We start from the raw sequence: 12,924 nt of genomic DNA, 5'->3' as shown, positions 1-12,924 counted from the left end.
CCGGAGGGTGCTGGCTTGCAGCACTACCAACCTGGACTACTACAGCTGAGGGCAAAGCACAGGCCCGCAGCCACCTTACCCCGCATGGCTGCCCCACCAAAGCAATTGAGGGAGTTGGAGCACGGCTCTCACACATTCTCCTGGGGCGCCCCGGCCCACTCCATCGCCCCGGCTACAGCCATTCCCCGACGCCAGCAGTTAGTGACCGAATTTGCTGGGCGCAGACACCGGGCTGAGCCCCCTGGAGCCGGCCCCCATTCGAGACCACGTCTAAAGCATTGAAAACCCCCAAATCTACTGACATCTCCACCATGCTGCTGGCCCCGGAGAAGGGGAGGAAAGCCGAACCCCCTAAACTCACCCCTCAGAAAAACACCGAAGATAAATGGTCGCTCGCAACCAAGGAGGACCTCCAGGCCTTCATGACCGACATCAAATCGAAATTTAGGTCCTGCATGACTGAACTCACGGCGAAACTAGAGCAAATGGAACAGGTCAGCAATGTCGAACGTAGGATGGGGGAGGCCGAGGAACTGGCTACGGATCACTCTAATTCACTAATGAAAGTCCAGTGCTCTATTCAGGCACTGATGGACAGAACCGAAATCCTCGAGTTCAAGCAGGAGGACTTGGAGAACCGCTTTCGGCGCAACAACCTCTGCATCCGTGGGGTGCCCTCCGCGACTTCCGAAAAGGAGATCCCCGGATATATGTATCTTCTTTCAGTCCCTGCTGCCAGATCTAGATGAGACGCAGCTCCTACTTGACCGTAGTCAACGGTTGGGCCCTGCCGGTGATCCGATTCAGACCCCCCCTCCGGACGTAATCACAAGGGTTCACTTTTATACCACGAAGGAGGCCATTTTAGCGATAGGCCACTCAAAAAATGAACTCTCTTTCTAGAGCTCCCCACTGCAGATCTTCCAGGATCTCTTCCACCCCCTAACCCTCCAGAACCGCAGGATGCTTCAACCACTCTCGCTTTTTCTACGAGACCAACAGATCCGCTACCAATGGCTGTTCCCCAGGGCACTACAGTTTCCGTACAAGGGCACCCCCGCACCATCAGCCACCTAGACGACGCAGCATCAATCCTCCGCCCGGACTCCCCAGGGGGCACAGAACCGCACTCCTCAAGCCAGGCATGCCTTGCACAGGACGCTGCCTCTCCCAAACCGAAACGGCCCCCATGGTCAAGGTTCCAGAGAAGCCGTAAACCCAGATGACAAGGGCAAGTATGTCTGAAGTACACATAGCTCAGGAACCACCAAACTTCTTTCAAGCTCGCTGCGGACCCCATGTGGTCCGTACCCTCCTCCAGGGTGGATGGCACCATATTACCCCTGGAGAGAATCTCAACTACGTTGGCAATGTCACCCGGTGACAGCCTGGGTGGCCGGGGGAGCCACCGACAGATCAAAATTGTCCCCCCGGCCACAGTTTGGCCCTCCCGTTGGAGGCCATTGTTGGAAGTTCATATCTCCCGTTGGAGACTATTTCTAAAAAACCTTCAGCCACAGGAAACCCCGAAGCAGCGGATCCCTCACAGCTATGGCTGACCTGACCTGCCCCCAATCCCCCCCTGCAGAAGACTGACTTGGAGCACCTGCCCCCGCATCTAAAAGTAAAGCTCACCACCTTAAACGTTACAGGCTTGAATCCCCCCACCCCCGAAGAGGAAATCCATCCTCCAAAGACTGCACAACGAGGGGACCTCAATCGCTTTCTTACAAGAAACGCACCTAATTCCAGCAGACTTTTCTCACTTGCGAAGCAGACTCTATCCCCTACAATTCCTGGCCTCCAACTGAAACCAAGAAGGGAGGCACCACCATCCTCTTTGCTAAGGACTTGAAACCCCAGATCCTGGACTCACTGAGATGTCGGGAGGGCCGCTTTGTAGCTGTCAAATGCACTATCCCCATCACCACTCCCACACACATACAAGGTCGATCCCTTGACTGGATAGCTCAGCATAACTGTCCTATCTCCATCACTGCGAACACCCTCATCCCATGGTCAGACCACCATGCTATTCACTTTAACATCCCCACCACCAGTAATAACAAAACTCCTGAGCCACCCATGCCCAAAGCGCTGACCAGAAGCTCCAGACAGCTCACCAAGGACAACCTTATTCCATTCCTAGCCGGGCCGGCATTTAGACCCCCTTTTTCAGCTGATCCCGACGTCCTAGCAAGATCCTACAACACAGCCATTAAAGCAGCTGTCGAAGCCATTGCACCACTTAAACCACACAAAGCCAAGCCCACAAGCCACACCAACGCTTGGTTTACCCCAGACCTCCTTGTACTCCGCTCAGAGAAGCGTGCAGCACTGACCCTCTGGCAAACCACACGCACAGATGAAGCTAAACTTAACTTCAAAACCAAGACAAAAGAATATAAAAAAGCTATATTTAGAGCCAAAGCCATCTCCTTCGAAGCCAGAATACGAGATGCACAATCCAACACAAATGAAATCTTATTGATTTTCAGAGACCTAGAGACTCCCACACCACAGAACTTCACCAAAGATAAAACCTGGTGCGATGACATCCAATCAGCCATGAACAATAAGCTCAATACCCTGCAAACCAAAATTCAAAGAACTAGGCAAACACTCAACATCCCGACCACCAACAACACACCACCACCACCTCCACCTATGGCATCAAACTCTTTCTCCTTTAAGGACATAACAGAAACTGATCTAATCAGCATTATGAAAACCATCAAGCCATCTAATTGCAAAGGAGACATATGCCCAGCCACACTCATCAAAGACTGCACCAGCCATCTTGCCCCCTTCCTCACAGCCTTTGTTAACGCCTCATTTGCCACAGGCAAAGTCCCCTCTTGCCTAAAGGAAGCCTGGGCCGCCCTCTCATAAAGAAAACTTCCCTTGACCCTTGCATACCCAACAACTACCAACCTATTACCACGGTCCCCTTCCTTCTCAAAATCTTGGACAAGGCTGCATATATACAGGTACAACAATTAATTGAGGAAAACAAACTTCTCGGGCTACTCCAATCAGACTCAATAGAGTCTGCACTACTTGACCTAAAAAAACAAATGGATGACGCAAGAGATAAAGGGAAACCCACTCTACTCCTTCTTGATTTATGGCCGGCCTTCGACCTCGTCAACCACCAAGTCCTATGCCACCACCTATCAACCACAGCTAACCTCTCTCCTAATGCCACAGCATGGATCGCCTCTTTCCTACAAGGAAGGACCATGCAAGTCTTCTCAGACCTTGCCTCAGCCTCACCCACTGTTATCCTATGCGGTGTTCCGCAGGGCTCTTGCATCTCACCTACCCTCTACAACATCTTCACTCGACCCTTATTCCTCATCCTCGACTCCCTGGGTATCTCGTACACTAACTACGCTGACGATACCCAGATCCTCCTCACTCTAACAGGAGACTATGACACCGACTCCAAAATGCTTAACAACATCTACAACACAATTCAAGCATGGATGGCAACCAACGCCCTATGCCTCAATTCAGACAAAACTGAACTTCTCATAGTTGGCTCCAAAGAGACACTCAAGAACCTTGACTCACAGTTCACCCACTTTACAATCGACCGCATAAAAATCCCAGTGGCCAACGCGGTAAAGACACTAGGTGTCTATCTGGACTCAAATTTAACAATGACCAGACAGGTGAACGCCATCGCCTCAACAGCAGCCTACCATGCTAAACTGCTCACAGCAGCCAGGCCCTTTCTATCAAAGGAAAATTGCATCACAATTGCCAGAGCTATAACGGGGTAAAGACTAGACTATTGCAATGCCCTCTTCCTGGGCACTTCCTCCAAAAACTTAGCTAAACTTCAAACGATACAAAACAATGCCCTCAGAGCAGCCATTGGAATACCCAAAAAAGAGCACTTCACAGAGGCGAGAAAACAGGCACACTGGCTCCCAGTAAGAGAAAGAGTTGTATTCAAAGCACTTGCCATCACCCACAAATGCATCCATCTCACTGCTCCACCCTATCTCTCCGACAGGATGCACCTCACCAGATCATCCAGGCCTACCAGAACCCCATACACAAACATGCTCGCGACCCCCAGAGTCAAGATAGCCGGAGCAGGTGGGGCCAGCTTCCCATACCTAGCTGTACTACACCGGAATGCCCTACCACCAACCCTGCGAGCAGAGGTCTTTCACCTAGCATTCCGAAAATCTATGAAAACCATGCTTTTCAACTGACGTTTGCAAACCTAGCCGGCACACCACATTCACTGGAACACTTCAAGGTGCCCTAAACATAAAATCGTTTTGAATGATTGTGTAGCAAATACTGTGAAACAAACTCTCAATGTACCACAAGCTCTGCATATACCGTCAGCTGACATGTAACCTATGTATGTAACATTGCGTAACTAAGTATGCCACAAGTAACAGCGCCATAATGCCTTCGGGCTGTATGCGCGCTATACAAATGTAAAAAATAAAAAATAAATATCCTTGGCCAACTTTATACCCTCATCTCGGCCTACGTCCCACTAGGAGGGATTCTATCGAGACCTGGAGGATTCCCTCCTTCCATTCATCGAAGGGCAAGTAATTATTGGCGGCGACTTTAACGGGGTCCCGGACCCCCCCATAGGGATAGATCTCACCCCCAACAGCCAGGGACCTGAAGTTGGCAACAGCCCTGCTCCACTTGTTCCGCACGCTGAACATCGTTGACTCTTGGAGAGTGCTATCCTCAGAAGAGAAAGACTTCACCTTCTATTCGTACGTTCATCGTACCTTCTCCAGAATCAACCTATTGCTGGTTTCTCCCCAGATTCTAACCTATACGGACGATGTTACGATTGGCTCCCGGATTCTCTCGGACCATGCCCCGGTCTCGCTCACCCTGCGGTCGCACGACCCGGATCCTCCTCCCCGCCGCCAGTGGAGTCTGTACGACCCTATCTTGGGGAACATGGCAGTAGGAGACACAATCGCCAGAACAATTAAAAACGTCTTTGCTGAAAACCCCGACGAGGACACCTCCCCGGCTAATACCTGGGATGCTATGAAAGCAGTGCTTAGAGGCGAGCTGATCGCCGAAGGCGCCACGTTCCACAAACAGAAGCGGGCGGCCCGTGCTGTCCTGGAAGCTGAGGTCCATGAGGCCGAAGCTACCCATAAACGTAAGGGCCGGTCCCCGAAATCCTACAGGGTACTACAAATGGCAAGGAAGAGGCTTGAGGCGCACTACGCCGACCCTACAGCACACCTGCTAACCAGAACCAAAAAATGGTACTACGCCCATAACAATAAGGCTAACAAGCTGCTGGTCAGCAAACTGGCTAAGGAGAAGAGCACAAACTTCATCCAGGGTCTACGCGACAGACAGGGGAAGATGCACCACACGGAGAGGGAAAAACTGCGACTGGCGGTTGCCCACTAGTCGGAAATAATGACGGCAGTCCCGCGGGACCCGAATGAGCAGCACTCCTACATCCAAGAGGCGGCGCTCCCGCTCCTCAAGCCAGAGACGAGAGACGAACTGGAGACACCTATTACTAATGAGGAATTGGAGGAGGTCATTAAAAGCCTAAAACCGAGGGCACCAGGCCCAGGCGGGTTCTCTACACGCTTCTACAAACTCTTCTGCCCCCAACTAGTGGCTCCCCTGACCCGCCTCTTCAACTCGTTTGCAGCTACTGGAGCAGTCACCCCATCGATGCAGGAGTCCACTACTGTTCTGATCCTCAAACCTGGAAAGGACCCCCAGGAGAATTCCTCGTATAGACCCGTCTCCTTGTTGAACTTGGACGCCAATGTCTACTCCAAGGTCCTGGCCAACCGCCTTGCCCCGGTTCTCCCGAGCATTATAGACCCGGACCAGATGGGGTTTATCTTCCATAGATCAACGAAGGACAACATACGCAGGGCGTTGGAACTAATAGAGGTCGCCAGTCAGGACTGCCAACAACTAGCCCTGCTGGCTCTAGACGCAACCAAAGCCTTCAATGAGGTGGATTGGCCCTACCTATCCTCGCCCTGGCGGCCTTCGGCTTTGGCCCGACTTTCATGAGGATGATCCTGGCGAACTACCAAGCCCCGAAGATCCGGCTGATAGTCAATGGCCGCCTGTCGGACCCGATTCCTCTCACATGTGGAACGCGACAGGGATGTCCACTATCCCCCTTGCTCTTCGCCCTGGCAATGGAACCGTTAGCCCAGCGAGTTCGCCGAGACCCCCTGATCACTGGCCCGAAGATCGGCCTTGCCCAACACAAAATTGCCCTCTGCGCGGACGATGTGTTGCTAACCATCACAGACATCAAAGACTCCTTGAGGGCAGCCCTGACTGAAATCCAGGTCTTCGGGAGGGTCTCGGGATTCGCTATCAGTTTCCAAAAATCAACAGCCCTCGGAGTGGGCCTGCACCCAGGCGAAAGGGAGGCCTTAGAGAACCATAGCCTGTTTCAAAGGAGCACCCAAGCGATCCCATACTTCGGGATTCAGATCCCCGCCTACCCAGCGAAGGTCTACCAGGCCAACTTCCCCCCACTCTTTGAGGAATTGGGAAAATGACCTTGCTGTTGGGGTGCATAACGGCATGCAAAATGATCCTTCTTCCCCGCTTCCTCTACGGCTGCACATCCCTCCCAACCTCAATCCCCCTGCCCCCTTTGCAACGGCTCCAAAGGAAAATCATTGGCTTTATCTGGAAGGGCAAGAAACCACGGATGCCTCAGAGAACGATGATGGCCAGCACGAGACTGGGAGGACTGGGGGTCCCGGACCTCTGAAAATACCACATTGCAGCGCAGCTGGCCCACTTTCAAGCATGGTGACTCGCCACCGGTGGCCCGAAATGGGTAGAGATCGAACAATCCCGCCTTCCTCTCCCCCTCCGCTTTCTCCCGTTCATACCCACCACATTACGCCGCAGCTGGCCAGGAGTGCTGACCGAAACGAAGCAGTCTATAAAGGCATGGGAGTGGGCCCGCAGACGTGGAGGCATCCCAGGAGGCTTCAGCGCATCTTCCCCAATCTTCCTTAATCCCGCCTTCTCCCCGGGAGCTCACCCTAAGAATTTTGGGAACTGGGAGGCAGGAGGCCTTGAAACATTGGGGCAGCTCTTTGAAGGGGATGCCCCCTCACCTTCGAACGATGTAAATCGATTGTCCAGCTAACAGAGGCAGACAGATTTACCTATGCCCAACTGAGGCACTGGTGCTCCCACCCCCAAACCCGGGCGGCCGCAACACAGCCCCTGGCCCCTCTGGAGCTCACAGTGAATGACTTACCAGCCCGGGGAAAGATCTCAGCCCTCTAAAATCTATTGCAGGAAGATCCCCTCCAGTCTAGGCCCTCCTATATGTCCCAGTTGGAGACAGACCTGGGTTGTGCGATAGAGAACCAGACATGGGTGGACGTTTGGACTAGAACTCGCACAGCATCTCGTTGCATTACCAATCGGGTATGCGCCCACAAACACCTGTTGCGCTGGTACTACTACCCCCCTGCTCCTCCACCACTTTCAGCAGGCCCATGACCCCCACTGCTGGCATCTTTGCGGCTACCCAGGCTCCTACTTCCACATGTGGGGGACATGCCCCAAGGTAGGGGAGTTCTGGACCCAATGCCTTGCCACCATTCGGGACATCACCCAAGTTGAAATTCTGCTAACGCCCAAGCAAGTCCTCCTGGGGATTCAGCTCCCGGACTCATACCCGAGGACTGGGAGGAGGGCGACGCTGATATCCCAACTCCTGTTGGCTGCCTAAATCACAGTGGCCAGCACCTGGAAGTCCGCGGAAGGACCCCTGATGACCCTCTGGTGGCTTAAACTGTGGGACATTCTGATAGCAGAAAAGCTCACGGCAGCCAAAGCGGGACTGCTCCACCGATTTACCGACGTTTAGGCTCCAGTCCTGGACTATGACCAGAACTACCCGCCCCTGACCTTCAAGCCTCGCTTGATCGCGAGAGCCCTCTATACAGTGGGAGATGGCTCGCCGCCTGAGGCCCGAAACAATGCCTACTCGAGAACTTGGGTGTGGGGGACGGGTCATTTTGTTTGATATGCTCTGTGAGGTTATACTCATTGTTAATGTATGTTTCCTGTGCGCTGATTTATAAATAAACACACTTTTTAAAAAATTACAGCAGGGACTTTTCACACTGTTGGATAATTCAGAGTCAGAGGGTTACGTCCTGAAAGGGGAATCCATATTTGGAACTTTAGCTCTGTACCTCTGGCAGCTGCCCTTCACTGATGCCCATGCGGGCAGAAACATGTGTTTGGAGTTCTTCTGGTACCCTCGCTCAATGCAAATTGTTTGCCATTTTGGTCTGGACAAGCCTTTAGGTGTGATCCAACTGATATGCAAATGTATATTCTCCTCTGGTATGACACTTGGTTAAATGTGATCGAGGTAGATCAGTAGAGGATTTCTCCATTGTTAGGCACTCTAAATAAAATGTGTGTTTGCAGTATTTTATTCTTGTCTGGAAACTGCGTTTGTCTATGTACCGTAGGAGGGTGTTCATTTTACATAGCTACCAAGTGTATTATAAAAATGTATGGTAATTTGGTTTATAATTCTGTTTTATCTTAGATTCCAGCCAAGAATATACAGATTCAACAGGAATAGATCTACATGAATTTTTAGTAAACGCGTTAAAAACTAATCTCAGGTAAAACAAAGTGCATATAAATGATCTCAGTCTCCCCAGAAAGATGACCTCTATCCCATCAAGATATATAATACTGTGTTTTAATGGTATTTTCCTGTCTTAGTTTCTTTTCATTCTTGATCCAATTACTGCCGTTTATATTTGACTGGTGCCAGACTATTGTAACATGTTTTGAACACAGCATTGAACACAGCATAAAAGGAAAACTATCGTATAAGCAAGCTTTTGTTTGTTTTGAGTTACTGTGCATGTGTTTTCCATTGCATTGTTTTTATTTTTGCAGACATTGTAGACTGAGGGTAGTATGTTGACTTCGACAGTACAGTCAATAATGCCATTATGATGTTAATGAATTTACCTCATTGTGCACATTACATGGCCCAAACAGAATGTGCGGCAGACAGAGTTCTGATGTTTAATTCGGCTAAATCAAATGTCATGCAATTGGTTATGGATGCTAAGCTTGCCAAAGCACATTTTATAGGAAGGTTCCCGCCTGACCAAATGTTTTTAAAATTTTGTTTTTATTATTTGGGTATATGCTTTGAAAAAACCATGACGGCGACATGATGGGTTTTGAACACTACTACTAGCATGGGTCGGACATACTGAGCTGTGATGAGGTTTGCAACTGAATTGTGGAGGAATCCTTAAACGGCTTTGGTGAAGGTCGACTAGGTCAAATCTAGTGCTCTTTCTACTTATGGGGTAGCATTATGGGTGTGGGAAACATTTGGCTCATTGCAGAAGGTATGGAATTGGTGATTTAGAAGGTTGCTATGTGTCCCTCTGTCCGCCACGATATTGCAGTTGAGCAGGCATTGAGTATGCAATCCATTGCTGACATAGCTATAAAACCTTTTTAGTTTGAAAAACGATTCTTGTGTTGATTTCCCCAAAAATGTGTGGTATGTCAGTCAAGCAGACTGGTTCACTAACCTGGAGCTGATGCCCTCTGATGACAAGTTATTAGTGAAGGTCAAATTGGCAAAGGTTTTATCTGATAATCATGAAGATTAAGAAGGGGGGAAACGTTAGGACCGTTTTTCTGAAGTCCAACTAAGGGCTTAGTAAAACAATTCAACTGAGACAGTACAAAACTCCACTCTTAGTATAAGGCTGTACCACCTGAGTTTATGGTTACGTAGACAGAGCAGCCAGGCTTATTGTAGGGTGGAGAGAGGGCTGCAGGAAAGTTCATAGAACCTGTAGTATAGCTAGGATTCAATAGCAACATTTACATCCAGAAGTATCATAAAAAATGAAGGTTTATTATAAAAGATAAAGGTTTATTATAAATACAAGTAGACCAAGTTAAGTCTTTGGGTAAGTACTGTTCATGGAGTCATAAACACATCTATTAAAACACAATACAATGTTTGAAGGTACACAGACCAAAGCATAAACCTGCTTCAGAATATTTAACAGTAATTCTAGGGAAGTCAGACCTTATCATACACGTTTAGTAGGATGTATACAATTTTGCTGTGGACAGCACAATTGTTCGCAACCAATTTGACCGTGGTCAGTTGGGCCGCATAGCCAATTATGCCACAGCCAAATTGGGCCAAACTTAAACCCCCCACAACCCCAAATACATTCCTCCCCCTACTTACCTTTTTGGAGTCCGTTCATCTTCTTACACTGCAGCGTTGGATCCTTCCCTCCTACTTACGTGGGTCGGATCAGACGCTGCAGGCTCCGCTTTTCTTTTTTTTTTCCCTCTTTACGCCAGAAGTGGGGTACACCCCTGTAACATCTGCTGCCCATGTCTGGTAGTGATTACCCAATCTGATTGTTTACAATCGATCGAATGGTACTGGCCGAATTCAGAAACAATCAGTTTGGGTACTACCATTTAGTATAGGCCACACCTACTAATGGGAAGTAAAAACCATCAGTTACTTTTAGATTACTTTACAGTAAGTTAAGGATAGTAGTCCCTGTCAGACAGTGACACTCACAAGGAATCACATCATCAACCAACCCTGTTGCCAGGATACTTTTCTGAATAGTGGAACACTGATTCAATTAACAGTATATACCTATAACTACGTTTAGGGTCACAGTTATACTAGGTGATTACAACCTTTTGGTGTAATATACAATTACAGTTGCTCTTCAGATCAGTGGAACACAGAATAAGGTAAGCAATATTTTAGGATGGCACACAGCTATTCAAGGTAAGTATAACCTAAGGCAGACTTATTCTAGACAGGATAACAGCAGGACAGAACCCTTTACTTATCCAGGCCTTCCCTAGTCTATTGCCTAAGTTCACTGGGAGGGGGGGGGGGGGCAGAAGAGGGGGACCCAAGTCGTCTAGGAGCCAGCTGTAGGCAGGGTGAGATAGGGTTCAGTTGCAGAAAAAGTCAGAGTACTGGAGGAAGACTGTTCAAACAAGTAAGTAGTTCACTTTAAAGTTAGTTAGGGTCCAGGGACTGCTGAGAAGACACCCTATGAGGATTTCAGCTGTGGGCCTGGGTGAACTTGATGAGAGGCCTCCCAATCACAAGAACACCTCATTCTCCAGCATGGGGTCTGGCATGGATTCACATGCTCATGAATATTCCCCGTCGTCAGGCTGGGAATCCTCGGTAAAGAAAAAATCAGTATCAGTTTTGTTTCTGATCTGTCTTTCGTAGTAGTAACCAATCAGTGATCTCTGCGTCATACTGACCACAGCCAATGACTGCCCTCTACCTAAGCCCCGCCTCTGGCAGCCATCTTCAGATTTTTACCGCACGTTCAAGTGTTGGGATCCTTGTGCTATTGCTCTCGAGCGTTAGTGCTATTTTTCACGTTTTTTCTCAGAAAAATTTCTCTTTTTTTCGGTCAAAGAGCCTCATGCTCCACCGTTTCTTCATGCGATCAACGGGGACCCGTGTCGCATTCGTCTACGCCCCTCAAGGGTGAAGATTTCGTCGAGCCGCGCTTTTGGAGGACTCCAGAAGTTTCTCAGGCCCATCTCGGACATGGCCCAGGAGAAGGGAAGCTCGACGCCCGGAAAGCTGTTCAGGGTCTGCCCTGGACGCCAGCTTCAGAATGTCTTTAAGGAGGACGAACACTCCCTTTGCCTTTTTCTGCCTACATGAGGACAAGACGCACGTGGAGAAAGGACTGTGCGTTTTGCGGCAATATGTCGGAGCGGACCATGAAGGACCGCCATCAACGTCTCGCCAACTGGCTGGAAGGAAAGAGCCCGTCAGGCGAGAAGAATAAGTCCGAGCGGTCTTCTAACACCTTTGAGGGTGCCCCGGCGACGGGGGTCCAACAGAAGGCCAAGCACCGCGAGTCCGCTGGCACCGGGAGCGCTGAACGGTCGGGCTCTACAGGCGCCAGGCAAGGCGCATCCTCCCCGGCGCCATCGACCACGAGCCAACGCTCTGGCTCGGGTAAGAGGAAGGCTGAGCACCCGGCGAAGCTCCTGGAGAGACCCCGGTCGAGCTCGAAGGCCCCATCGGAGGGGGAGCGAGGCGGTGACCCTCCCCCAAGGAGAAGGCGGTGAGTGCACCTAAGGTGGTGAAAGCCTTAATCCATCCGGCCAAGGCCTCTATCGAGACAGTCGCGGCGGCCCTGGCTCAGCTTGTGGAGGCTACACCAGTGGTGGCGACCTCGGGGCCCAGAGTCTCCCTGCCACCACGGAGGGAGTCCTCTTTCATGCCCATCAACAGGACCCCCGTGAAGCCTCCGACGGAGAAGAAAAAGGGGGGGCAGGAGGTCGTCGTGGATTCGGCCTCAAACTCTGAGGAAGAGCTGATCAAAGTCTTAAGCCACGGCGTTGGCGTGGAAGAAGACCAGCCCGTCTGGAGGGACCCCGACGTAGGAGACGATGAGAACGTCGAGGGTGCCGACGGGGCCCCTGACCACCCGTCGGTCTCCCCTCAACTAGTGCCGCAAGACAACTCGGCGGCCATTTTGTTGGCTATACAGTCCTTATACTCGGAGATAAGGACGAGACTGCCGTTACCACCAACGGAGGAACCGCTCCCGACGGGGGTCCCAGAGCCAGGCCCTTCTGGGAGCCCTCCCCCTAAGAGAAGAAGGATTCATCCTCCACCTCCTTTTCATCCATCGCGCCCTGTTCAGCCCTCCTCCCCGTCTACGACACGTGAGGATGATACGGGGACTGACACGGCCGCGACGGGTACAGACGACGAGGTTTACGACGAGGATCTCCCATCGTCGCCTCCCACCCGGGCTTCCCCCCCCGACGAGATTGGATCGTTTCACTCCATGATCGCCAGGGCATCCG

The 12,924-nt window shown here is 50.7% G+C and overlaps 1 protein-coding gene across 10 annotated transcripts in view; it reads left to right on the top strand.

The window, feature by feature from the left end:
* Nucleotides 1-12,924, top strand: part of R3HDM1 (R3H domain containing 1) — a 1,943,510-nt gene that overhangs the window by 515,779 nt on the left and 1,414,807 nt on the right. For all 10 annotated transcript variants that reach the window (XM_069616551.1, XM_069616544.1, XM_069616545.1 and 7 more), the window contains one exon: nt 8,591-8,669. In XM_069616551.1, the coding sequence (XP_069472652.1) occupies nt 8,591-8,669 (79 nt within the window). The remainder of the gene's footprint in view (nt 1-8,590; nt 8,670-12,924) is intronic.

This window comes from Ambystoma mexicanum, chromosome 9 (genome assembly GCF_040938575.1).
Source record: "Ambystoma mexicanum isolate Mex_15411 chromosome 9, UKY_AmexF1_1, whole genome shotgun sequence".
In the NCBI taxonomy this organism is placed as follows: Eukaryota; Metazoa; Chordata; class Amphibia; order Caudata; family Ambystomatidae; genus Ambystoma; species Ambystoma mexicanum.
This window is presented reverse-complemented; position numbering and strand designations above follow the sequence as displayed.